Source organism: Nelumbo lutea, chromosome 5, assembly GCF_056320005.1.
Source record: "Nelumbo lutea isolate HS-2025 chromosome 5, American lotus-T2T, whole genome shotgun sequence".
Lineage (NCBI taxonomy): Eukaryota > Viridiplantae > Streptophyta > Magnoliopsida > Proteales > Nelumbonaceae > Nelumbo > Nelumbo lutea.
In genome coordinates, this window is record NC_142688.1 from 77,288,374 (window position 1) to 77,316,136 (window position 27,763).

General features: G+C 41.2%; 1 protein-coding gene across 10 annotated transcripts in view; it reads left to right on the forward strand.

Annotated features, from left to right (window-relative positions):
• Positions 1-27,763, forward strand: part of LOC148852988 (tetratricopeptide repeat (TPR)-containing protein) — a 144,392-nt gene that overhangs the window by 99,796 nt on the left and 16,833 nt on the right. For 3 of the 10 annotated variants that reach the window (XM_088944757.1, XM_088944759.1, XM_088944760.1), the window contains exons 11-15: positions 6,304-6,420; positions 21,401-21,519; positions 26,793-26,916; positions 27,013-27,084; positions 27,307-27,433. In XM_088944757.1, coding sequence (XP_088800883.1) covers positions 6,304-6,420; positions 21,401-21,519; positions 26,793-26,916; positions 27,013-27,084; positions 27,307-27,433 — 559 coding nt within the window. The remainder of the gene's footprint in view (positions 1-6,303; positions 6,421-21,400; positions 21,520-26,792; positions 26,917-27,012; positions 27,085-27,306; positions 27,434-27,763) is intronic. The other 7 variants (XM_088944761.1, XM_088944764.1, XM_088944766.1 and 4 more) reach the window with 3 other exon arrangements.

A 27,763-nucleotide genomic window follows, 5' to 3' on the forward strand; every position in this document is an offset into this window, starting at 1 on the left:
GAAAGGACGATGTGGGCATCTATTTGCCCATGATCTAGTGTACAAGATACAAAATACAAAATTGCTCTCATAGAGATAATAAGAATAAAAGTAAAAATACAAGATTATCCCTCATCTCTTCTACTCTCCCCCTCGAACTGATGTGGGCATCTATTTGCCCATGAGAAAAGTGTGTCAGGCCCTAGTGATGCAGTAGGGCTAGAACAAGCTATCACCAGACAGAAATGAGAGAGCAAGAGAGTGTCTGTGAGAGAGGGAGGAGAAGGGGTGGAGAAAGAGAAATGAGAGAGAAATCCCAAGAAATCACTCCTAAGGGTCCTAGAATCACTCTAGGGTTTGTAGGAATCACTCCATACAACAAACTTGCTCTAAAGAAATCTTCATTCATTCATTCATTCATTCATTAGCTTCCAAAGGAAGTGAATACATCTATTTATATAGAGTGACTTGTGGCCCGGAATACTGTTCACCATAATTACAAAAATGCCACTCATTGTCTTGTGCATCAAGAACCACAATAGCTTTCTATCTACTAATGCAAATAAACTAAAAATTGAAAGATAACCCCTAATAAACTAGATGATCAAGATATTATAGCCTAAGCCACACACAGGACTAGTTAAAATGACAAAAATACCCATACTGTCCAAATATACAAAAATACAGAAAAGAAAATTCCAAATTTGATTCTTCAGCTGCTGCATTACCTATTCATAACTTTAGTGAATAAGTCTGATAGTTGCAGTCCTAAGGAAAGATGAGGAAGTGTAATGTGACCCACATGGAGAAGGTCCCTAATTAAGTGACAATCAACTTCAATATGCTTCATGTGCTTATGAAAATTTGGTTTGGAAGCATTCTTGATGGCACTTAGATTGTCAACAAATAGGGGGAATAGGAGAGGAGTGATCAATGTGAATATGGTGAAGTAGTTGTTTCGTGCCAAACAATTTCATTACACACAGGACATTGCCCTATATTCAGCTTCTATTGAAGATTTAGAGACAGTGGTTTGCTTCTTGCATTTCCAATAGATAACAGAACCACCAAGGAAAACACAACGACCTGTAGTGGATCTCCTAGTATCTGGGAATCTAACCCAATCAACATCAGCATAAGTAGAGATGGGCAGACGATGAGGAGAAAGAGGACAACCCATGAGATAGGGTGCAATAGACATATTTGATGATATGATAGATAGCTAGAAGATGTGGTTGATGGGAAGCAGAAACAAACTGATCAACCACTGGAACTGCATAGGAGATATCAGGGTGAGTCATAGTAAGGCAAATCAATCTTTTCACTTGTAGATGATAAAGAGTAATGTCCTCAAGGAGTCATCATCCTTGCTGAGTTTTAGATTAATCTCAAAGAGAGTATCAACAAGCTTAGAGTGTAAGATTTGCCAACTTAGCCAGGTATGCCACATATTTGTGCTGGTTGACAAAATAGCCACATGAATTCTGTTCCAACTCTAACCCCAAAAAGTATGTCAAATACCTAAGGTCTTTCATCCTAAAGGTTTGGTTCAGAAGTCGTTTCAGATTAACAATACCATCTTCATCATCTCCTGTATTGATAATATCGTCCACATATTATAGTAGTGTCACACCTTGTGGATGGTATAAGGTAAAAGGAGAGAAATCTGAAGAACTTTGATGGTATCAGCATCAATTATAATCGTTTAAACCTGGCCTTAGGAGCTTGTTTGAGACCATATAGACACTTCTTCAGGCAGCAAACAACTCCAACAAAAAGTTAAAAAGAATAATATTCAAAACTGGTATTTTATAAAATAATGGAATAAATAATCTATCAAATCCATATTTATATCAAAAGATTATTTGAACTTCAAGAAATTTTTACAAATAAAATATTAATAATAAAATAATTATTTTAGTACTTAAAATTTACAAATTTGCACATGGTATGTATCTTAAAAATTATATATATATATATTTTTTTTAAATTATTAATTTAAATAACAACATATTTACTATTTACAAAAGTAAAAAGATATTTACAAAATATTCAAGAATATAATATTAAATTGAATTTGTCAAACCTACTAATCTACATTTATATCACAAAATGATTTTTAATTTTAGAAAAATAATAATATTAATAATGGAATAGTCATTTTAGTCACTACAAATTTTTAATTTAAATATGATATGTACCTGAGAAGTGAAGTAATATGACCAGTGAATGACCCTAGGTAAATGGTTTTGGAGATGGTGGTATATCTTGTCCAGATTTAAAAGGTGTGCCTCAGGCACACCTAGGTGCTTAGGTGAGGCACATTTTAAGGTATATGCCTTGCCTAGATCCTAGGTGCTTAGGTGTGTGCCTAGTGCTGGGCCGGGGGCTCTACCTCCAGACCCCCAACCAAGCCCCTCGAGGCAAGCCCAAACAAATCCATGTTAGGGTCTTAAATTCTTAATCCTTACACAAAAATAATTGATTTGTTTGGGCTTTCCTCGAGGGGCTTGGTTCAAAGGCGGCTTGTAGAATCAAGAATGGTAGATGTTTTACATCACATTAGCTATTTGAAGTAATGCAATTGAGGAAACAAAGAGATTGTGGGTTTTACATGCGTGAAAATGTTTTATATGTTTGATTTTGTTCTTAAATTTTCATTTTAATGTGATTTACATGTTATATTTATGTGTTTTAATTTTAGATAATAGGTTTTTAAAAACATTTTTTTGAAATTTTAAGTTTGTATTTTTTGAATTTTCTCACATTTTTTTCTATTTTTGTGCCTCTCCAAAAGGCACATGCCTCGGGTGCAAATTCCCCCTTGCACTTTTAAAACACTAATCTCAACAATAATTGAGATGCCTATATATCTCAATAGGCTACATTGAACTCTCTGAAGAAGGCTATACATAGTGTTTTTCCCCAATTCTTAAGCTTGACCAGGTATGATGAATGTACTGGAGATAGGGTTCTGTTTTGGGAGGATGTTTGGATTGGTGACTCTACCATCAAGGACTGTTTTCCTTCCTTGTATTCCCTCTTTTTAAAAGTGAACCTATTTAGAGTTTTGTTTCTTTTTCTTAGACTTTGGTTTCAGCTGTAATTTGCTCGTTAAAACTCTTGATCCTGTTTACTTGGACCTGTCTAAGCCAGATACTTGCATTTGGACCCCGAACCTGTTGGGATTGTTTTCTTGTGCTTCCTTCTTCTCTATTTGTGCTCGGTCATTGATACTAAACCTTTACCTAGTAAGGATATATGGTCAAAAGCCATTCCTCCTAAGGTGGGAGCTCTTTGTTGGGAAGTGTCTCTTGGAAAACTAAACACATTGGGCAACTTGCAAAAAAAGACATTGACTTAGTATCTCGCCCTAACTGGTGTATCCTCTGTAAAGTCAATGAAAAAAACTGCTACCATTTACTAAACTCGTTCCCTTTTGTTGTAGGTCTTTGCAGAAGCTTTTTGGTCTTTTTGGTTGCAGGTGGATAGTGCCAATATAGATAAGTAGTCTTTTTGACCCTATTACCTTCAGGTGACTGAAGAAAAGATGTAGAGTCTTGTGGAGGTGCACAAGGGATGCTTTGGTATGAATCATTTGGGAGGAAAGAAATGCTAGAACTTTTAACGCGGTGCAGTGGAGGCATCCTGAAGAAAGTGTCATCAAGCTAAACATTGGTGGTAGTAGTCTAGGCAATGGAGGGCCATTTAGCATTGGGGGAATTTTCAGAAATTCTGAGAATCAAATTGTTGCCTTATTCTCTGGCCCTATTGGAGTGGGGGACTCAGTTAACGTGGAAGTCTAAGCAATGCTACCAGGAGCGAAGATTGCTAAAGAATTGAACATTGAACACTTGTTAACTTCGGTCATTCGAAGATGATATTGGGTGGCTGAAAAAACAAGAGACAATGACTTGGTCCTATAGGGGGTCTTTGAGAAATGAGAAGGTTTGAATAGCTAACCAAACTGACACTAATACAGTCTTGATCTTCCTTTTCTTGTGTTCTCTTGTTTCTCTTCTTAAATAGCTAACCAAACTGACACTACTACACTACTGACACTACTACAGTGGTCCCCACTGTGTTTTAGGTTTACTCTCTCCTTTCTCCTTCCTTTTCTTCTGTTTTGCAAACCTAAAACCTATTAGGATTCAAGACTGATTACAGTCTGATCTTCTACTTGGTATCAGAGCCTATCTAGGGCTTCTCATGTGTGTCTAGTCCAGCCGACCACATGAGGACTAGCTAGGGCTGGAAGCTTTGAAGAAGTTTTTCGGTGGCTGAATCTTGGAGATTACCAGGAGAGGTTCGCAGCAGTTGAAGACTTGCCGCGGCTTGCAGAGAGTTGGTAATTAGGAAGAGGTAGGGAAGGTTAGGGTTCAGGTAACCCTAGAAGACAGTAAACCGAAGTACATAAGTAAGTTTTCTTTACTGAGTTTCATAGACTGCAATCAGTTGAGATAGGTTGGACCTATCTAGAAAGAGGGGTCGAACTGTGTTCAAGTTTGTTCTAGGGTTTGGCTTGCCGAACTATGTTTAAGTTGTTTCTAGGGTTTGACTGTTGGGCCGACCCCCCCTCTTCAAAGGTGATTAGTTTTAGGGTTTCATATTACCCTACGACAAGTCCCACTTGTGCGGACTGCTTGGAGAGTGCAACTGAGCACCTACTTCAGACCTACAATTGAAACCCTAATTTTGCTCTCATAGCAGTGGGCCCCACAGTAGTGATTTCAGAAAATAGCATCTCAGATTGGTAGGTTGCCTGGTATTGTGCATGCCGATTGATTTCAGATCAGATTTGAGTTGATTTCTTGCATATACTGTGATAGGCAATTGATTTCAGATCAGATTTGAGTTGGTTTCAGATTGAATCAGATCAGATTTCAGATCAGATCAGATTTGTATTGGTTTCGGATCAGATTTCAGGTATAGTTGCTCTAACAGTTTGTAGCCACTGAATCTTGATCAAAGATGGAGTTTAAGGGTCAGGTAGAAAGTAGTTTTGGAAACCACAGTTATGGTAGTGTATCTGAAACCGGGTTTCAGATTACAACTATGAGATTTGATGGGTCAAATTATTTGGAGTGGGCGCAATCAACCATGATGGCTATTGGAGGAAGGGGAAAACTGGGTTACCTCTTGGGAGATGTGAAAGAGCCTTCCAAGGAGGACCCCACATACACCAAGTGGGTTCAAGAGAACTATTTGGTTATGGCATGGTTGTGTAATTCTATGCAGCCACATATCAGCCGAAATTATTTGTGGGCAAAGACAGCCAAAGAGATATGGGATGTTGTGAAAGAAACCTATTCCCAACCCCTTAATGTTGCCAAAGCCTATGAACTGAAGTGTGAGGTGAACAACTTTAAACAAGGAGAGAAGCCAGTTTCTGTCTATTTCTCTACCTTGAAATCCTTGTGGCATGAGATTGACCATCTAGAGACCCTTGAGTGGGAGAGTCCCAAAGATGCACAGACTCACAGAAAGCAAGTCGAGACGAATAGGGTATTTGAGTTTTTGGATGGTTTGAATTCAGAATATGACATTGTGCGACAACAGATATTGACAAGAGATAGTGTGACCCTCTCTCAAGCATACTCCCTGGTGCATAGTGAAGAGACCAGGAGGAAAGTCATGATGCAGCCTCAGCCCTCCTTCCCAGCCTTGACAGTTATTAAACCCAAGCCAGAGGGTGACTCAGAAAGGGACCGGAAGAAGGAAGATAAACGGGGTCTGGTATGTGAACGTTGCAAGAAACCCAAGCACACAAAAGATACTTGTTGGAAGCTACATCCTCACTTGGTCCCAGCAAAACTAAGAAATAAGAAGGGTAATGCTCATATGGCAATGAACACTATTCAACATCCTCATCAGGCACATCCCTAGAGACTTTAGCTGCCGTTCGGGCTGCCCTCATACATTTGGAAAAGGAAGTTGGGAGTTCAGCTCAACCATCTCAGTCACCATCAGCTCCTGCCACATCTGCATTTGCACATTCAGGTACTCGAGCCTCAGCTTACCATGCTTCAGCTCCAGGTAATACTGATCACTACTGGGTAATAGATTCAGGTGCATCTGACCATATGACTAGCTTGCCATCTTTGTTTACTTCTTATCACTTGTCCTCTGGCCGAGATAGAGTATCCATTGCTGATGGCTCTCGTTCCCATTTCGAGCAAGGTGGACATCAAGCTATCGGATACTATCTCTTTATCTTCTGTCTTGCATGTTCCTAAGCTTGATACTAACCTGCTTTCAGTTAGTAGTATTACCAAACACATGAACTGTTTAGTAACCTTTTTCCCTGACCGATGTGTTTTTCAGGATTTGGAGATGAGGAAGGTGATTGGGATTGGCCGTGAGATGAACGGGATCTATCTGCTTGGAGAGAGTTCTCGTCGGGAGGAGTCAGTGGATAAGAAGTCTTTTGTTTCCCAGTCTGTGAGTTTAGTTATGCTTTAGCATAACCGATTAGGTCATCTGTCTTTTAAGTGTTTGAAGAGTCTGTTTCTTGCTTTATTTGAGTATGTTGAGTTATCAAAGTTGAGGTGTGAGAGTTGTGAGTTTGCCAAACATTGTAGAACCTCTTATTCTTTAAGTAATAAAAGGAGTAATTCCTCTTTTGATATTGTGCATACTGATGTTTGGGGGCCATATCATATCTCTTCTATGGGTGGGTACAAATATTTTCTACTGTTTGTTGATGACCATGCCCGGTTTTCTTGGGTCTATCTTATGCGTTCTCGAGATGAGGTTCCTGCTCTGACCCAAAACTTCCATCAAATGGTTCTCACTCAGTTTGGGACCAAAATCAAAGTCATTAGATCTGATAATGCAAATGAATACTTTGCTCAGCCATTGACCTCCTACCTTCTTAGCCATGGAGTTATTCACTAGGGCACTTGCCCTTATACACCACAGTAGAACGGCGTTGCCGAAAGGAAGAATAGGCATATCTTGGAGGTGGCTAGAAGCATTATGTTTACCTCCAATGTACCTATTCGCTTCTGGGGTGATGCTATCCTCACGGCAGTTTATCTCATTAATCGAGTTCCTTCCCGGGTCCTTGATATGAGAACCCCCTTTTCCCTTCTATACCCAGACGAGGAGTTGTTCATTGTTCCCCTTAAAACCTTTGGCTGTACTTGTTTCGTTCAGCTTCTCGGGCCTCATCATTCCAAGTTTGGACCTAAGGCCTCCAAATGCATTTTCCTTGGTTATGCACAAACTCAAAAGGGTTATTGCTGCTATGATTCGGTTTCAGGGAAACGGTTTGTCTCCATGGATGTCACATTCTTTGAGGAGACACCCTATTATCCTAGGGTTTCTCCTCAGGGGGAGTGCAGTGAGAGTGGGGCTGTTTTGAGTTTCCTTCCTCAGGGGGAGAGCAGTGAGAGTGGAAGTGGGGCTGGTAGAAGTGGGGCTGTTCCTTTACCTATTCTATTGGATACTGAAGGTTGTAGTGGTGAGGGTGGTCAGAGGGAGCCGAAGTTGAGAGTCTATCACAAGCGATGCAGGCAGGTTGATCCTAGTCTTCAACAGTCCCGGCCAGCTCCAGTTCCTTCTGTGGCTTCAGATCCAGAGCCTACTGAGATACCTCCCACTGTTGCCACTTCCCCTCCTGTGGATGACCTTGATCTCCCTATTGCCATTCGCAAAGGGAAACGACATTGCACCACTTCTACAGCTCACAACATCTCATAGTTCTTATCCTATGATCGTCTATCACCATCTTACTGGTCCTATCTCACTTCCATTGCCGATGTCCCTATTCCAAGAACAGTGCAAGAAGCCTTATCAGTTCCAGAATGGAAAGATGCAATGCAAGTCGAAATGGATGCCCTGTTGAAGAATAATACTTGGGCACTGGTTGACCCACCAAAAGGAAAGAAACCGGTGGGATGCAGATGGGTGTTCACTGTGAAGCATAATGCTGATGACTCTATTGAAAGGTACAAAGCCCGGCTGGTTGCAAAGGGGTTTACTCAGACTTATGGTATAGACTACTTGGAGACCTTTGCCCCAGTAGCCAAGATGACCACTATTCGAGTTTTTTTATCCCTTGCAGCAAATCATTCCTGGCCCCTGTTTCAGATGGATGTTAAAAATGCCTTTCTGAATGGAGAGTTACAAGAAGAGGTTTACATGCAGTTGCCTCCTGGATTCTATGATACAGAGATAGGTAAGAAGGTTTGCCGACTGAACAAGGCATTGTATGGTTTGAAGCAGTCACCTAGAGCCTGGTTTGATAGGTTCAGATTAGCCCTTGGAAGGTTTGGTTATGTACAAGCCCAGTCAGATCATACACTATTCATCAAGAGGGTGGAGTCCTCTCTGACACTACTAGCAGTATATGTTGATGATATTGTGGTGACAGGAAATGACAGTCATGAGATTGAGTCCCTTAAACAGCTCCTTCATCAAGAGTTTGAGGTGAAAGATCTTGGTGCACTATGGTACTTTTTGGGTATTGAGGTTGCTAGATCCAAGCAGAGAAAATATGTTTTAGATCTGTTGGTGGAAACTGGAAAGTTGGGTGTTAAGCCGGCTGATACACTCATCGAACAAAATCACAAGATTAGTGCAGAGGGTGGGGAGCGTCTTGAAGACAAAGTTATGTTCCAACGATTGGTTGGAAAGCTTCTATATCTCTGCCTCACTCGGCCAGATATCAGCTATGCAGTTAATGTTGTTAGCCAGTACATGCACTCCCCTAGAGCTTCTCATCTTCTTGCGGCAGAAAGAATATTAGCATACTTGAAGAGATGCCCAGGTAGAGGTATATTGCTCAAGAACAATAGTCACATGAAGGTGGAAGTCTATACAGATGCCGATTGGGCTGGAAGTGTTGATGATAGAAGGTCTACCTCTGGATATTGTGCCCTGGTGGGAGGTATCCTTGTCTCTTGGAGGAGTAAGAAGCAGGGTGTTGTTTCCCGCTCCAATGCTGATGCAGAATACAGGTCAATGTTTAATGGAGTGGCTGAAATCTTATGGCTGAGGTCACTACTTGAAGAGTTGGGTATTGACTATGAAAAGCCCTTAATGGTGTATTGTGATAATCAGGCAGCTATTAATATAGCCCACAACCCAGTGCAGCATGACAGAACTAAACATATCGAAGTTGATCGACATTTTGTGCGAGAAAGGGTCACATCACAAGAAGTGTGTCTTCCGTACATCACATCTAATATGCAGCTCGCGGATATCCTCTCCAAGGCTGTAGCAAGGAAGAAGTTAGAGACAGACCTATCCAAGTTGGGCATGATAGATATCTACTCCCAACTTGAGGGGGAGTGTAGAGAACACTGATGTGGGCCCCACTGTAGTGGTCCCCACTGTGTTCGTAGGACAGCAGTGTAGTTATTTGTTTCAGTTGTAGTAGTGTCAGTTTGAGTCAGCTTGTTAATTCAGTTGTTATTTATTTCTGCTTTTATTTACTTTATTTATTATGCAAGTACCAAGGGAAGATGTGTCCTTTCCATTATGTACTAAACATAACCTATAAATATTAAGAGAGTGGCGGTGGCAGATCAGTAAGAATTTGTCCCTCCTTTCAACTTGTATTCTCTTGTTTCTCTTCTATTCTCTCTCCTTTCTCCCTCCTTTTCTTCTGTTTTGCAAACCTAAAACCTATTATTAGGATTCAAGACTGATTACAGTCTTGATCTTCTACTCGGGGTAAATTGGGAATTTGGTTATAGAAGGAGATTGAGGGATAGTGAGAGTGAAGCCCTTATTCAACTTTTGTATAAACTTCGTTTAGATTTTTTGGACTAGTCAGTGGAGGACACTACAGTTTGGTCTTGTACTCCCAATGGTGTTTTTACTTGTGCCTCTTGCAATGCCCTTATGCTGTCTAATACTTTGGGGGAGAATTTCCCGGTAAAAGAGATTTGGAACAACCTATCCCACCCAACATTTCATACATCCTTCTATCCTTTAGAGGTTCTCCATCAGTAGTAGTCAACTTGTGGTTCTCTGATAGGCCCCCAATTAACTTTACATATGCCAGGAAGAGGAAAGGTCAGCTTTCGGCCAAGGGGGGAAATAATTGAACATGGGGGCAATTATAGCTGGAGGAAATAAGGAAAGTCTTGAGGCATTTATAGCTATGTCAGTTAGGAATAAGAAGAGTGGGCATTTATAACTTGGCTGGTTGGGCATTTATAGAGGGAATCAGTTATGTTGTGCGAAGAGTATAAGAGGGGGCTTTGGGGGATGGGGGAAGGCATGCTTTTTGTTGAGTGAAGAATATTGTGAGTGATTGGGAGAGTTGGCGGTCTCTCGAAGAACCGACCAACTGTTAATGTTCTTTTCTTTTGAATGAATACCAGTTTCTTTTGTTGATGTTCGAGTTGTGTGCATTCCGCTGTGAGTCTGAGAATCGTGCGTAAAGTTTCTGGGACATAACAGTGGTATCAGAGCCCGTCCTTCCTCGGCCATGGGGACAACTATGGAAGTGGCATCGCAGGTGAAGGGTTTCGAAGAATGCTTGACTTCTCTGCATTCTGAATTTCGTGTGGAGATGGATGGCTTACGCAATGAGATTTAGCGACTCGATCCAGAAAAGGTAGCTGCTAGACTTTCGAAGATCTCGTCTCTGGAAGGAGGCGTTCAAGATCTGGTAAGACGTTTTGATCTGTTGCTTCTGCAACAAACCTATTTAGCTCCTTTGTCTACGACTGACATTGCTCCTCCTTTAGTCGCATCGAGTCGTGTGGCTGACAAAGGGAAGAGTGCACCTTTTTCGACGTCTTCTTTGATGTTAGTGTCGGAACATGCTTTTGATTAACTTCCTCGGAAGTTGGAGTTACCTATTTTTTTATGGGGAAAATCCAAACGGCTGGCTTTTTCGCGCGGAGCGCTATTTTGAGATTAATGGCTTGCTTCCGGCGAAGCGTCTGCATGCAGTCGTGGTCTGTTTAGAGGGTGATGCATTGGCGTGGTATTACTAGGAAGATGGTCGGCGACCTTTTCGTAGTTGGGCAGAATTCAAGGAGCTCCTCCTTGAACGTTTTCGATCGACTCAGGAGGGAAATTTACAGGAGCAGCTATTATCGTTACATCAATCCACTACTGTTAAGGAATATCGTCGCCAATTCGAGGTGCTCTCCGCCCCCTTACGTGACCTGCCGGAATCAGTCCTTGAAGCAGCCTTTGTTAATGGGTTGCACCCAGATATCCAAGCCAAACTCTGACAGATGGAACCCGTTGGGTTGATCAGGAAATGGTTGCGGCCCATAAAATTGAGGAGAAGAATCAAGCCTTATGGGCTTATCAATCAGGTCTATTTCCTCGTGGGCCTACAACATCCCCCTTTGGAACTCACTTTAATTCACGGGTTTCGCAAGTGACTACTTCTGATGTCACCCGACCTGCACATGCCGTGATTCCTCCTTCATCGGTCCCTACCCACCACCTGCTTTCAAAAAAATGACCGATAAAGAGATGCAACAGAAACGTGCGAAGGGTCTATGCTTCCGTTGCGACGAGAAATACAGTCCGGGACATCGTTGTGCTTAGAAATCACTTCAGGTTTTATGGGTTCAAGATGATGTGGAGGAAATTACTTTTGATGCATCTAATTTGGACAACAATTTCAAGGACACTGAAATTGCTCCGGCTCCAGATTCAGCCGTGCTTTGTGTTTCATCTCTTGTAGGCTTGTGTGCGGCTAATTCTCTTAAGGTATGTGGACGCATTTTGTCAACGTGAGGTGGTCATATTGGTAGACTCGGATGCATCCTGTTGGTTCGGCTGTCTTAGTTTGTATGTTTACCTTTTGTTGGGTCTTAAGTCATTAGTTAGTGAGCCTTGTTACTGGGCCTAATCTTACTTAATGTTTATTTCGACTAGGTGTCCCATCACTAATCAGGGGCAGTCTTGTCCATTCATGTAACATTATGTAATGCCTTTATATATAATAGATTAGGGCTGGCCGAAGAGATTACTGCCGCCCATTTCATTTCTGTTCCTCTTCTTCTTCTTCTTCTACTCTCATTCGACAGCCCTATTTCAGCAAACATGGTATCAGAGCACTGATCTTACGACTGGTTACAGCAGTCGCATCTTCTTCTACTCGCAGGTAACTCTCCCATTCTTCTTGTTGGTTGCTGCAAAGAAACTCTAGGGTTGGTCGTAGAACACAGCTAGACCTACATCTAGGGTTTCCCTTGGTTGTAGGGCCAAAGGGGAGTTAGACCCAGAGGCTGATGCCCTAATAGACATAGTACAACAGACTGTAGCCATTCGGCTAAGATAGATCTATGTAGAACAGATCTAGGCGGAAGGACTGATTTCAGCAGTCCTAGAACTGTTTGTGGGTGAAGTTATAACCTGCGGCAGCAGTGTTTAGCACGCAGTAGAAGCCAACACAGCAAGTTACAGTGTAGTACTCGGTGACAGCAGTAATTTGGGCACAGTGTGCAGTGTTTCAGCTCTGTGTCTGGTTCTCAGGACTGAGTTTACAGTGTAGCAAGTTCCGTAAGTGTGAAACAGTTCTCTATACATTGGAGTTACAGTCTTGACGCTTACAAGTAAGAGAAGATGTCTTCGATATCCGGGGAAGTGTCTTCTAGAGATGTTAGGGCTTATGGGAGGTCTCCTAATCTGGAGAATCCAAATCTGCATAGCCTATATAGATCACAAGTGTGTTGTTGGATGAGTACAACTTCAGGGAATGGTCTGTCTCAGCCATGCTTTTCATCACATCCCGTGAACTCACTGGTTACTTAGATGGGCAGAAGAAGGAACCAGAAGTGGGAAGTGCTGAATATGGAACTTGGCGCAAAGAGAATGCTACAGTTATGTCTTGGCTACTTGCCTCAATGACTCCAAGAGTAGCCAGGACTGTTCAACATTTTTCCACAACTGCCAAGATTTGGGAAAAGGTTTCTAAAACCTATGGGCAGAAGAAGAATAATGCCAGAGTTTACAGATTGAATCAAGATATTGCTGCCTTGAGGCAAGGAGATATGAGTGTTGCAACATATTTTGCTACACTAGAAGGACTATAGGAAGAGTTAGATCACCACCTTATCATTGACTGGGAGAGTGCTAGAGACAAAGAGAAGCATGACAAACAAATTGAAGAGGGTAGAGCATTTAAGTTTCTTGCTGGCCTAGATCCTATATATGAGAGCATAAGATCCCAAATTCTGGGAAGGGATGAAATGCCAGACTTACATCATGTCTACTACCTTGTGAGGAATGAAGAGGTGAGAAGAAAAGAGACGCAGGTTGATATTCAAACAAAACTAGTTGAACAACCTGTAGAGCATTTGACCCTAATCTCTGCAAATCAAAGGGGAAACAGGTATTCTGACAAGAGACATCTGAAGTGCACCCACTGTGGAGGGGAAAGGCATGTGAAAGAGACCTGTTGGGTTCTCCATCCGCATCTGAAGCCAGTTGCATTGAGGAAAGATAAGAAGCATCAGAAGGGTCAATCTGCAAGTGTGAATTTGGCTATGGGTCAAAATGATGATGGTTCAAAACACACATCTACAGTTATTTCCTCTTCTAATTCCCCTCGAACCGAGTCCTTGGGTTTTACTGCTGATGAGGTAGAGGTACTTAGTCGGGCCCTAGCCCGTCTAAGGACCAATTCTCTTCCATCCTCCTCCCTTGCCAGATCAGGTATTGTCTCTGCCTTTAGTGCTACTAGTTCTATTGATCCTGCCTCTTGGATTATTGATTCTGGTGCAACTGACCACATGACACACATGTCTTCTCTATTTTCTTCCTATCATTTAATGTCTGGCCAAGATAAAATGAGGGCTGTTGATGGTTCTCTCTCTACCATCTCTGGGAAGGGAGTGGTTGACCTAAGCAAGCACCTCTCACTAAAATCTGTCTTGCATGTTCCCAATCTTTCTTCAAATCTCTTATCTGTTTCCAAGCTTACCAAAAATTTGAATTGTAGCATAACCTTTTTTCCTACTCACTGTGTCTTTCAGGACAGTTTGACGAAGAGAACGATTGGGAGCGGTCATGAGTGTGGAGGTCTTTACTACCTTAATGCAGACATCAGTTCGGCCTTGCAAACATCTGCTACGTGTAGTCAGTCCAATGTGGAGTCAATAGCTAGTTACATCTATGGCATGCTAGGCTAGGTCATTTACCTTTTTCATCCTTAGAAGTGTTGTTTCTAGAACTATTCAAAAGTGTTTCAAGTCAAGAGTTAGTTTGTGAAGTCTGTCAACTATCAAAGCAATGTAGAACTATTTATCCAACTTCAAGTAATGAAATTCGAGCTTCTTTTGACTTAGTCCACTCTAATGTTTGGGGTCCTTCTCCCATTATTTCTGTTGATGGCTTTCGATATTTTATCAGCTTTATTGATCACTATTCTCGATGCACATGGATATACTTATTAAAGGCACGAGAGGAAGTGCCGCAGGTAACCATGACATTTTGCAAAATGATTGAAACACAATTTGGTACGAAGGTCAAATTGTGCTAGTACCCCCCAACAGAATGGGGTTGTTGAGCGCAAGAACAGGCACCTATTGGAGACTGCTCGAGCCTTACTATTTCAGCACAAAGTTCCTAAAAGCTATTGGTCTCAAGCAATCCTTACTGCATCATATCTGATAAATCGAATGCAATCCAAGGTATTGGGGATGAAAACTCCTTTCTCTGTTCTTTGCCCCCATCTTCCTGACTTTTCTCTTCCACCGAGACTCTTTGGTTGTGTATGCTTTATACATGTCAAGGATCCGAAGAAGACCAAATTGGATCCTAGGGCTACAAAGAGAATCTTTTTGGGGTACTCCCCTACTCAAAAGGGATACAAGTGTTATGATCCAGTCAACAAGAAAAAATATGTCACAAAGGATGTGGTATTTTTTGAGTCTCAATCCTATTTTCAATCTTCCCAGAATCCTCTTCAGGGGGAGACTAGTGGGATGGAAGAGGATTCTTCTATTTCCCCATTCTTTGTACCTCTCTTGACCTCAGGTCTTCCATCTTCTCCTCTTGATCCACCTAGTTGTGGTATCCCGGGTGAATCTAGTGAGGCTCCCATTGTACCATCTACTACTAGTGATGTTGCAAATATTACTGAAGACTCCGGGAAGATGCAAAGAGATATCAGAATCACCTACAACAAAAGGAAGAAGGGTCCTCTAACTCATGACAACGACCAATTGGACTCGGATCAACCTGTCTCAGAAACTCAAGGTAATCCTATCAGTTCCTCTAACTTAGATCTTCCTATTGCCCTTCGTAAGTCTACTCGTTCTTGTACTATCAAATACGCCATTTGCTGATTTTGTGTCTTACTCACAATTGTCTCCTCGTTATTGTTCTTTTGTGTCTGCTCTATCTTCCGTGCATGTTCCTACCAGATATACTGAGGCAGTATCTTACCCAAAATGGAAAGAGGCTATGGATGAAGAAATGAAAGCCTTAATGAAAGCAAGGACTTGGGAATTAGTGGATCTACCAGAAGGGAAAGGCACTGTTGGATGCAAGTGGGTGTTCACTGTGAAGCACAGGGAGGATGGGTCCATTGAGAGGTACAAGGCTAGACTGGTAGCAAAAGGGTTTACTCAAAAAGAAGGGATTGACTACAAAGAAACTTTTGCTCCGATGGCAAAACTCAACACAATCCGAGTTCTATTATCTTTAGCTGCAAATTTCTCATGGGAGCTACATCAGTTGGATGTGAAGAATGCTTTCTTGAATGGCGACCTGCATGAAGAGGTGTTCATGGATCCTCCACCAGGTTATGTCTTTGGCAAGAAGGTATGTAGACTGAGAAAGGCCCTTTACGGCCTTAAGTAGTCCCCTCGAGCTTGGTTTGAGAAGCTATGTGGAGTCATGAAGAAAGGGGGTTACACTGAAAGTGGAGCAGATCATACCCTATTCATAAGGAAGAGAAATGGCAAACTTACGGCACTTATTGTCTATGTGGATGATATGGTAATTACAGGGAATGATCAGGAAGAGATTAAAAGACTAAACGAGTTTTTGGTTGTTGAATTTGAGATCAAAGATCTGGGCCAACTGAGGTACTTTCTTGGGATTGAAGTTGCAAGATCCAAAGATGGCATCTATATATGTCAGCGGAAATACATCCTTGATCTTCTTCAAGAGATAGGCATGATGGGGTGTAGGCCAGCCGATACTCCAATAAAACAGAATCATGGTCTACAGGTGTCAGTAGGAGAGGACTACCCTGATAAGGAAAGATACCAAAAGATGGTGGGGAAGTTGATTTACCTATCCCTTACTCGCCCTAACATTGCTCATGCTGTACATGTTGTCAGTCAGTTCATGCACACTCCTAAGATCCCTCACATGAAAGCTGTGGAAAGGATCCTCAGATATTTGAAGTCTTGCCCAGGGAAAGGGATTTTGTTCAGAAAAAACAGTAAAATTGAAGTTGAAGGATATACTGATGCAGATTGGGCTGGCTCTGTTGGGGACAGGAAGTCTACCTCTGGGTACTGTACCTTTGTTGGAGGAAATTTAGTTACATGGAGGAGTAAAAAACAGAATGTGGTTGCAAGATCTAGTGCAGAGGCTGAGTACCGAGCTATGGCTCATGGTGTTGCTGAACTCTTATGGCTGAAGATCCTGCTTGGTGAACTTGGAATAAAGATTGAGTGCCCTCTCAAGTTGTACTATGACAATAAGGCAGCCATCAACATTGCAAATAACCCAGTGCAACATGATAGAACAAAATATATTGAGATAGACCGTCACTTTGTTAGAGAAAGAATTGTCTCAGGAGAACTTTGCATTCCTTATACTCCCTCCAAGATGCAGATTGCAGATGTTCTGAATAAAGGGCTAGCTACAGTGAAATTCGTGGACTTACTTGGCAAGCTAAACATGATTGACATCCATGCTTAGCTTGAGGGGGAGTGTTGGTTCGACTGTCTTAGTTTGTATGTTTACCTTTTGTTGGGTCTTAAGTCATTAGTTAGTGGGCCTTGTTACTGGGCCTAATCTTACTTAATGTTTATTTCGACTAGGTGTCCCATCAGTAATCAGGGGCAGTCTTGTCCATTCATGTAACATTATGTAATGCCTTTATATATAATAGATTAGGGCTGGCCGAAGAGATTACTGCCGCCCATTTCATTCCTGTTCCTCTTCTTCTTCCTCTTCTACTCTCATTCGACAACCCTATTTTAGCAAACACATCCCACAATTTTATCTCCGAAGCTTTAGTGGAAGAATTGAAATTACCCCGCATTCCTACACACGAGTTTGGAGTTCAGATGGGGAATGGCGATGAGGTGAGAACTTCTGGAGTCTGCCATCAGGTTTGTCTCAACTTACCCGAATTGGATGTCATTGCTGATTTCTTTCCTTTAAAGTTGGGCTCTACAAATGTCATTCTTGGTTTTCCTTGGTTAGCATCCCTCGGGACTCAGTGATGAATTGGGGTAACATGTCTCTGTTCTTCTCAAGTATCTTTGCATGCCATGATGTGTAGCTTACAACATGAGGGACAAGGGGTTTTGTTGGAACTAAAACAATTGCAGGTGGTGGATTCTTCGTTGAACTCTGTTTTGCCCACATCCCTGCCAATTTCCACTTTACTGGATGAGTTCAAAGATGTTTTTTATATGCCTACAGGCTTACCCCCTACTCGGGCTACGGGGCATACTATTGTCTTGCAGGAGGGCACTTCCCCTATCTCTGTTCATCCTTGCAGATATGCTCAGTTCCAGAAAGATGAAATTGAACGCCTTGTCTCTGAGATGATGGCTGCGGGTATTATTCAGCCAAGTACAAGCCCCTACTCGAGCCTGGTCCTATTAGTCAAGAAAAAAGACGGAAGTTGGCGTTTTTGTGTGGATTACAGAGCCCTTAACCGTGCTACAGTTCTGGATAAGTTCCCCATTCCGGTTATCAAAGAAATTCTCGATGAGCTTCATGGTGCTTCTATTTTCAGCAAAATTGATCTTAAATCGGGCTACCATCAGATTTGGGTCCGTAGTGAGGATATTCCCAAGACTGCATTTCGCACCCACGAGGGCCATTACGAATTCCTTGTCATGCCCTTCGGTCTCACCAATGCGCCCTCGACTTTCCTGTCATTAATGAATACTGTCTTCCATGATTACCTCCGTCGCTTTATGCTGGTATTTTTTTATGATATTTTGGTTTACAGTGCTTCTGAAGCTACCCATTTGGATCATCTTCGACAGGTCTTCTCTGTGTTGCGCGTCCACCGTCTCTTTGCCAACTCAAAGAAATGTATCTTTGCTCAGCCTAGCATTGAATGCCTAGGTCATATTATTAGTGCGGCTGGTGTTTCTACTAATCCTTCTAAAATCCAGGCCATGGTTGATTGGCCCCAACCATCTTCACTTAAAGCTCTTCACGATTTTCTGGGACTTACATGCTATTATTGTCGTTTTTTGCGTAACTACAGTAAAACAGCATGGCCATTGACGCAGCAGCTTAAAAAGGATGCCTTCGCATGGAATGCGGAAGCTGAGAATGCATTTAAGGAGTTGAAACGGGCTACGATGACCGTACCTGTGTTGGCCCTTCCGGATTTTTCCCAGCCCTTCTTGATCGAGATAGATGCATCCGATGTGGGTCTCAGTGCGGTATTAATGCAGAATAATTGATGTATAGCTTTTTACAGCCACAAGCTTAGCCCGTCTGCACAGTCAAAATCTTTCTACGAGCGTGAATTAATGGCTTTTGTCTTTGCCATTAAAAAATGGCGCCCCTATCTTCTTGGAAGACACTTTATTGTTCGTACCGACCAGCGTAGTCTTAAGTATCTATTGGAGCAACGGGTTGTCGAAGGTAAGCATCATAAGTGGCTCCTTAAGCTTATGAATTATGATTTTGAGATTCAGTACAAACCAGGTACCGATAATACCGTGGTTGACGCTCTCTCCAGAGTTCCTGCTGAAATGCACTTAAATTCTCTTACAGTCCCTATTTTTCTTGATTTTGATGACCTTAAGGAGCAAGTTGATGTTGATCCTTTCCTGGCCAACATTAAGCATACCATACCGCATGATCCGGCTGCCTATCCTGCCCACTCTTTAGTTGGAGATCACCTTCGTTATCATGGTAAATTGGTTCTGCCAGCTTCTTCCCCATTTATCCCCCTCTTAAAGAGTTTCATTCTGGCGTTGTGGGAGGTCACGCAGGTATCTGCTGGACATATTGGCAAATAGCAACTGAATTTTACTGGCAAGGGATAAAGCATTCTGTTCAGGAGTTTGTGCAGGCCTGTGATGTGTGTCAACGCAGTAAATATGAAGCCATGTCTCCTGCTGGCCTTTTACAAACTTTACCCGTTCCTAAACAGATCTGGGAGGATATTGCTATGGACTTTATTGAGGCTCTTCCTAAGTCGAAGGGATTTGATACAATTATGGTGGTGGTCGATCGTCTCTCCAAGTATGCCCATTTTATTCCTCTCGATTATCCTTTCTCAGCTCTCACGGTTGCTCAAGCCTTCTTACACAACATAGTCCATTTACATGGCATCCCCTGATCAATTGTGTCTGATCGTGATAAAGTCTATGAGTTTCTTTTGGTGCGAGCTTTTTACCTTGCAAGGTTCAGAATTGCGTCGTAGTTCAGCTTACCATCCTCAGACGGATGGATAGTCGGAGGTGGTTAATCGCTGTTTAGAGACTTATTTGCGATGCTTTGTGGCTGATTCCCCCTCCCGCTAGTCTTCTTGGTTATCGCGGGCAAAATACAGCTATAATACCTCTTTTCACACTGCCGCTGGCATGACATCTTTCAAGGTGGTTTATGGGCGTGATCCTCCACCATTAATCCGCTATGAGCTTGGCTCTATGGCTAATGCTGATGTTGAAACTGTTCTACTTCAGTGAGATGCTATACTTAGGGAGCTGCGTGCTCATCTACACCGTGCACAACAAAAGGTGAAAGACTCGACTGATGCGAACCGACATGATGTAAATTTTGATGTTGGGGATTTGGTGTATGTGCAAGTGCGACCTTATCGCCAGCAGTCTCTAGCTCGCCGAGTCAATGAAAAGCTTGCTCCTCGTTTTTATGGACCATTTGCTATGGTGGAAAGAATTGGCGTTGTTGCTTATAAACTTCAACTTCCTCCTGATGCAAGGATTCACCCAGTTTTTCATCTCTCGCAACTCAAGAAGGCGATTGGCAATCATATCTCTTCTCCCGTGATTCCTTCCACTCTGTCGGTTGATATGGAGATGATGGTCGAACCTGCGGCCGTTCGAGGGGTGCATCCATCCACTATGCCTGGAGTTACTGGTGGAAGCCTTTTGACTTACTTCGGGACCAATTTCCTCATTTTAACCTTGAGGACAAGGTTAGACTTTGGGCGGCAGGTAATGATAGGCCCCCAATTAACTTTACGTATGCCAGGAAGAGGAAAGGTCAGCTTTCGGCCAAGGGGGGAAATAATTGAACATGGGAGCAATTATAGCTGGAGGGAATAAGGAGAGTCTTGAGGCATTTATAGCTATGTCAGTTAGGAATAAGAAGAGTGTGGACATTTATAACTTGGCCGGCTGGGCATTTATACAGGGAATCAGTTATGCTGTGAGAAGAGTATAAGAGGGGGCTTTGGGGGATGGGGGAAGGCATGCTTTTTGTTGAGTGAAGAATACTGTGAGTGATTGGGAGAGCTGGCGGTTTCTCGAAGAACCGACAAACTGTTAATGTTCTTCTTTTCTTCTGAACGAATACCAGTTTCTTTTGTTGATGTTCGAGTTGTGTGAATTCTGCTGTGAGTCTGAGAATCGTGTGTAAAGTTTCTGGTACATAACATTCTCATAAATTGGTCCATTTGCTGGTTTAACTCCCATTTGCCTATTCACTTCAAGAAGCAAGTACATATTTTCCTTGTAAGTTGTAATATAACAATGCCATGTTTAGACTTGGTAACTTTAGTTCCTAAAATGTATCGAGAAGTTCACCTAATCCTTTATTTCATCTGGATAGGCCATATATTCAATCCACTAATCCATACCATCCCTAAGCACCATCATTTATTTGTGTTTTTATAAATTAGCTGTTGAAGGTTCCACTGTAGTAAAATTAAACTTCTCAAAAAAAAGAAGGCTTTATTCAAACAATGTGGAAAGTGGATTCGGGCTCAATTTTTACCTATTAATAGTGGATAATAAGAGTTATGTGGGGCCATCTTAGGTCACAAACTAATTTTCCAAGTGGAGGCTTCCATGGTCATTCAGCTGTCCACTAAACAATCCAACTAGCAGACCTGTTCTGATATTTATTATGGCATCACGTCATGTATTATATTACTGTCTTCACTTAAAATTTAGGCTTCTAATTTTATAGAATTGGTGGAATGAATTCCAGAAACTTTTGTGTGGTCCTCCTATATGTATTCTCAAAATATTTATTTCCAAAGTTTCTGGTTGCTGTTTTCCTCTAACTATTGTTACTTGTAAAATAGGTTAGAATAAGGAAAAGGCTCTCAAGAAGTATTCTATTTGAACGAGCCAAAGTATTGAATGATCATCAACCTGATAATGTATTTTGTGGATTTAGACCAATTGCATCTACGTCTGATTTGTGAGTATTTCTTTCACCTAATTATATTGCATTAATCTACAATTAAACCTCTGTTTCCTTCAAAAATGTTCTGGGATGATAAGTACTAATGATTCTATATGCATGTGTTGGGACAAAAAGCAATGAATTACTTGTTCCTTCCACCTCCCTAGAGATGTACAGTGGCAATCTTTTTAATGATGGATTTTATTTTCTTTTCATTTTATGCCATTGTTTGGGCAAAACAATAACAGACCAAATGATGGAACATTAGTATCAGCCAACCCTCCTTGTAATATTAGTAATGCAAGACTGGCATAAAAGTAAGTTGACTTCTGTATGTGGAAGTTAGGACAAGATTCAGATTTATGTTGCTGAAATTGTGTCCATAGTACATTTCAGAAGAAAGGTTGACAGCAGTTATTCTGTTGTGATCTAGTTTGTTTCTCATCATTTGTTTCCTTTTCATTTAAGAGTGCTGATTGTATAGTGTGTCAAGTGAAGAAGTCAGGCAGCATTTTTATGTGATAGTAATGATAAAAGACTGAACATAATGGCCTCTCATGATTACTTGAAAAATAAGAAGCATGTAGTTGGCTCAATCAGGTATAGTGAATGCCCAAAATATGGCATGTATGTGGAATGGTATGGAGCCTAAAATAAGTGTTAAATCTCATGTTTCTGGAAACAGCAATGGAGATATGTGATCATGTTCAAAATCTGTAATCTGGAAGATAAGATTCATAGGGTTAAACTCTAGTTGATGTTTGAGTACAGCAGCAGCAGAGGTAACATCTTGATGTGAAATGATTTCTTTTTGCATAGAGTTCAGAGCATGAATCTGTTTATGCTCAAATCCTGGGGAGTTTATCTCCCCTCTCGTCCCAAGGTTTTTGCTCATTTGTGGAGGGTTACTATGGGATCTATTGGAGGCAGTTACTACCTATGATAGATGTACATTAGCTGTTGCAGAAGGAGGATATGGAGATGGAGTTGCTGATTATGGACTTAGTTCATGTTTGGGAGTGCTTATGTTAAAAATAAGTGCTTATTTGAATAAGCACTTATTTGCATTTGGGACCCATCTTTTTCAAGTGCTTATTTTAAAAAACAAGCACTTATTTAATATTGGGCATTTGGTGGTCTTTTTCTCCAATAAGTACTTAAGCAAGCACTTTTTCAAGTGCTTTTATGTCTTTGTTTTTACGTCCCTCTCCTTTCTTCAACTGGGGATATTGGTAGTTGGCAGGAGTCAGTATAAGAGTGCTGGAGCCGTGGAGAACTGGAGCAAGAAATGAAAGAGAAGGTTTCTGCATTCCTGAAGTCTCCTGCTCTTCCAATCTTTTCCTGCAAAAATTCCGAATGAAATGGAAAATTAGAGCTGCAGAGAATCCCCATGGCTGAAATTTCACATCGCATACTTGGCTTAATAAAAAAAATCTTAAAGAAATGCAAAAGCTATTAAACCCAAAATAGACCAGAAGCAGGGACAAATAAATATGCCTAAACAAAAAGGGATTAACCATATAATAATGAAGGAGAGAAGAAAACCTCAAGGGCTGCTTCTTGCAGTCTGGAATTTTACCTGTGAAGTGAAGAGCAGCTGGTCTATTCAGCAACGATGTTTCCGAATCGGATCGCCTCTAACTGTTTTGGTTAGACAAAGTGACAGAATAAGAGACAACGGAAATCCACTGGAAGCCGAAGCCGAAGACCACTGATTTTGTTGAAATCGCACCCATTGAAATCACAACTGAACCAGTCTCACATAGACCACTAATTCTGCCAGCACGGAAGCCTCAATGGAAAGTTCGTTTACGAGAGAATTCAAAGAATACTGATCTGGCTAGGATCATTTGGTGAAGTGAGGTTTTATTGTCAGGTTCATTTGATCTAAAAGCCTCTCAGCCAGTTTTGGGATTGTATATTCAACCCAGCTATTTTCCTTTTTTTTATATTTTGTGGAGTGGGGTGGGGTGAAATTCGGATTTCGTCCTGGCCATCTCGAGGCTATCAAAGACGAAAACATGCAAAGGAGCGTCAAGCTGGATGCCACCATTCTGGTCGCTGGATGCCACCATTCTGGTGATTCTCAAGAAGCATGTCACCGTTCTGGTCCGAGAAGTCACCGGGACAATTCTGACAGAAAAAAACTGAATTAAGTGCTCATTGTATAAGCACTTAAAAAACCCTGGAAATTTGGGCATAAAAAATAAGTGTGCTTACTTTTAAAATAAGCACTTATTTTGGGCTTATTTCCCAAACACCAATAAGTGCTTAATGGTGTGGTCCTGGCCCAAATAAGCTCTTATTTTTAAGCACTCCCAAACATAGCCTTAGAGGAAGAGGCAGAAACAGATTGGGTTTACCCATTGGTCGTGGAGTTGTAGGTGAAGAGTCAAGGGAAGTTGTGGAAGAGGTGGACTTGGACCTCAAAAGTGCACATATTGTGAATTTGACAGCTGTGATCTGTTAAAAGTTCATAGAGTACTTATAATGGCCAAAGATAAATTCTGGAACTTGAAAAATGAGAAGCCTGTAGTTGGCTCGACTAGGTATTGTGAATGGGAGCAAGATAATGGCTGTGGAATGGTATGGATCCTAGAATAAGTGTTATCTCATGTTTCTGGACACAGGAATGCAGATATGTGATCATGTTCAAAGGCTGTAATCTGGTGAAGATAACATTAAGAGGGTTCAACTCTTCCAGGAGTATTTTACATTACTGCAGGGTAATTGGAGCATTGAGGAGTATGATATTAGTTTGAGAAACCTTCGTAATGAGCTTAATATATACCAATCATTGACACATGATGTTAAGAGTACAGCAGCAGCAGAGGTAACATCGTAATGTTGAATGATTTCCTTTTGCATAGAGATTAGATGAACCTGTTCACACTAAAATGGTGGGGAGTTCATCCAGAGTTTTTTTTTTTCGTTTGTGTAGTCTTGCTATAGTATCTATGGAGACGGTTACTACCTCTGATAGATCTACATTAGCTGTAGTAGGAGGAGGATGTGGAAGTTGAGTTGCTGGTTGTGGACTTTGAGGAAGAGGCAGAAATGGGGGTATACCCATGGTCATGGAGGTGGTGTAGGTGGCAGAGTTAAGGGGAGGTTTGGAAGAGGTGGACCTGGACCTCCAAAGCACATATTGCAAGGTTGACAGCTGTAATCCGTTATAACCTACTAGAGAAACAGTGTTCCAAGTGAAAAGAAGAGAGGTGACTGCTAGTAGAGAAGAAGAGGAATTTCCAAGCTCCTGTTCAGTTGAGACTTGGAATCAATAGTGTTGAGAGAATGAGTGGAAACTTTACCCCTATCTGATGGCAAAGAATAAGTGTAAAATAGGGAGGCAATACTAGTATGTGATCTCATGCATCTGAATCTATAATCCAAGAAATGCACCTAAATCTATAAGCAGAAGTCTGAGTAGTTGATGTAGTAGATGATATGGCTATGGATGCCAAAGCAGGACGAAAGCATGCAATACCATTCTCAATCTCTGAAATATATCTGCTACAAGGTTCAAAATATCGATACAGCCCAATACGTCAGTAGGGGCATATTGGACTGTATCAGGGCTCACTCCCCTATTTTTTTAGTTTTTTTAAACCTGGTTCAGAGGGGTCGGGTTAAGGCCTGTCTACTCCGAAACACCCCCTGTAGGAGCGTATCGGGAAGCCCCTGATATGATACGTATCGGCTGATATGGCCCGATGCATATCTAAATTTTGAACCTTGATCTGCTATACTTATCAATCTCAGCTTTAGCAGCAGCGAAAGACTTCATCACTAGATATGGAAAAATAGGCAGAGAGGACTAGTAGCTACTCGTTCTATAGTAGTAAAACCCATAGCACTTCCCTTCTACCACCTGCCTTCTTGAACCTGGCTGGGACCAAATGAGGGTGCAACTTCCAATTGTTATCTTGTTATATTTAGCGCAGACAAGGCTAACTAGACATTGAACAGCATACTGTCTGCATATGTGTTCAAGTTTCACGTCCACACATCATAGAAATCTTCCCCAAGATTTCCACTGACCATAGGTGAAATGGAAGACCAAAAAGTTTCACTTCAGCACTCTCACTGGAATGAAATAACTTCCATTTACATGCTTGACATCACCTGGTTATTAACAGTAGACCTGCTGTTGACTCCACAGCCCTTGCTGTGATGTCCAATATGGGCTTCTTCTGATCAAAGGGTGTTTTTTTTTCTTTTGATAATTGTTTTGATCAAAGGGTGTTATCACCAAAGTTCCTTTTTGGGTGGAGTTCCTAATAATTTTGCAACCTTGTCCCATTCATTTACCTCTTTCTTTGCTTTGGTGAGAATTCTCTGTTTCCACCTAACCTTCACACCATTTAGCACTATTTTCAGTCTTACTGTGTTACACACCATGGACATGTCTGTGTCAACCCCCTTCTCTTCTTTATCATTCTCTCTGAAGCTTCTTCATTCTTTGCTTACTTCTTGTTCTTGCATGTCCATCTCCTTTTGTATGTAACCCTGGAAGACTGTTGAAACAGAACACCTTGTAGCTCTCCTTCCTTTAAGGAAGTAAACCAATTGCTTCTTCCCTTCACTGAAGTATTAATAAATTCCAGCGAAAGACTCTCTTTCATTAATTCTCTGTGCAACATAGTACCTTTCCCCTTTCATTGTAGTATTATTCCATTCTAGATTCCTCTTCGTATGGATTATTCCCTCTAGAAATCCTTTAAACCAAGGAACTGTGTCTCCCACTAACTGCACAGATGCTTTCTTCAGTTCCCTAATCTTCAGAGTTGGGACTCCTGTCATTGTGATTTCCTCAAAAGTAAAGTTGCCATAAGGAACCTGTCCTCATTCATCCATATTATAGACAAATTGTGATATGAAATTCTGCAGATTCTTGGTCCCAAGGCCCTGGTACAATGGTAGAACCTTCCAGTTGGAAATTCCACTTAGTTCATAAATTTGATATCTATCAACTATTTACAGCTAAATTAGGGCATAAACCCCTTTTCTCATGCCTTAGAGCTTGTTGTGCATTTTGTGTTTATTGCATTTTTATACCTCCTGTCAGTCAAATACCTCTGTTCTGATCCTTGGGTAAATGGAGATGCACAATATGTTTACATAACTGAAATTTCTCATAGTTTTCTCACTGTTTATTGTTATTCCCTTCCATGTATTTTGAATACTTGTTATTATGTTTAGCTACAGTCATATTATGCTTTAAGGCTCTCCAGTGATATTTTTTAATGTATTATTTACTCTTTTGAAATATGTGATGGTTTCTATAGGTTAAAAGCTGCTAGAGCTAAGAAATCACTCCAAAAAAAGGCAGCTCGGAAAGAGGAAAAGAAAGCTGCAATTCTGGCTGCTGGGCTGGATTGGCAGAGTGATGATTCAGATGATGAATTCCCAGTAATCCAATAATTCACAAAACCATTTCTGTTTCACTTTTTAAAAAGTTATTTATTGATGCAATGCATGTTTTTGTGATTTCCTTGATTTCTTCAGCAGCAAGCATTAAGAGAGCCACCGTTGCCGAAACTCTTGAGGGATGAGGAGCATTATCGGCTTATTGTAGATGTCAGTATTATTGTTGTTTTTTTATTCTCGTTTTGGATTTTTTGTATAATCTTTTAACATTTGGCATTTTTTTTATTTAGTTGTGAATTGAGGAATTGATCATACTAATGCTTTGACTAGTTTGAACTTGTAATTATTCAACTGACTTTGTGTCTTACCTTAGTGTTTCAGCTTTTCCATTAGTCCGACTAATTTCTGTGCTTCATTGAATGTTTTTGATAGCTTTGTAAGGCATTAGCAACCTTGCGAAGATATTGGGAGGCACTAGAGATCATCAACCACACCTTGAAATTAGCATACAACATGCTATCCATTGAGAAGAAGGAGGAGCTTCGTTCACTTGGGGCTCGTAAGTTTTGAACTTAGACGTAAATAGTTTTGTTCTATTTACCTATTAGGATATGGAATGGCGTTATTACTTGTTATAGTGGTAGAAGCTTGGGATGATAATCATGAGATTGAGGATTGAATTCTGAGAGTGGCCACTTGTGCAAAACAGTGTCAGTTAGGTCTGTATTCCAGTCTACCCCTCCTCTGACCCCAGATAGCCAGGACCAACATTGGGTAATGGCCTTTACATTTTTATGGATATGGAAATTACTTTTTATTAAGTGTCAATTTGAAATATATTTTTGTTTTATCTAGGAAATCTGGTCAACCCCAAATAGTTGGGACTTGG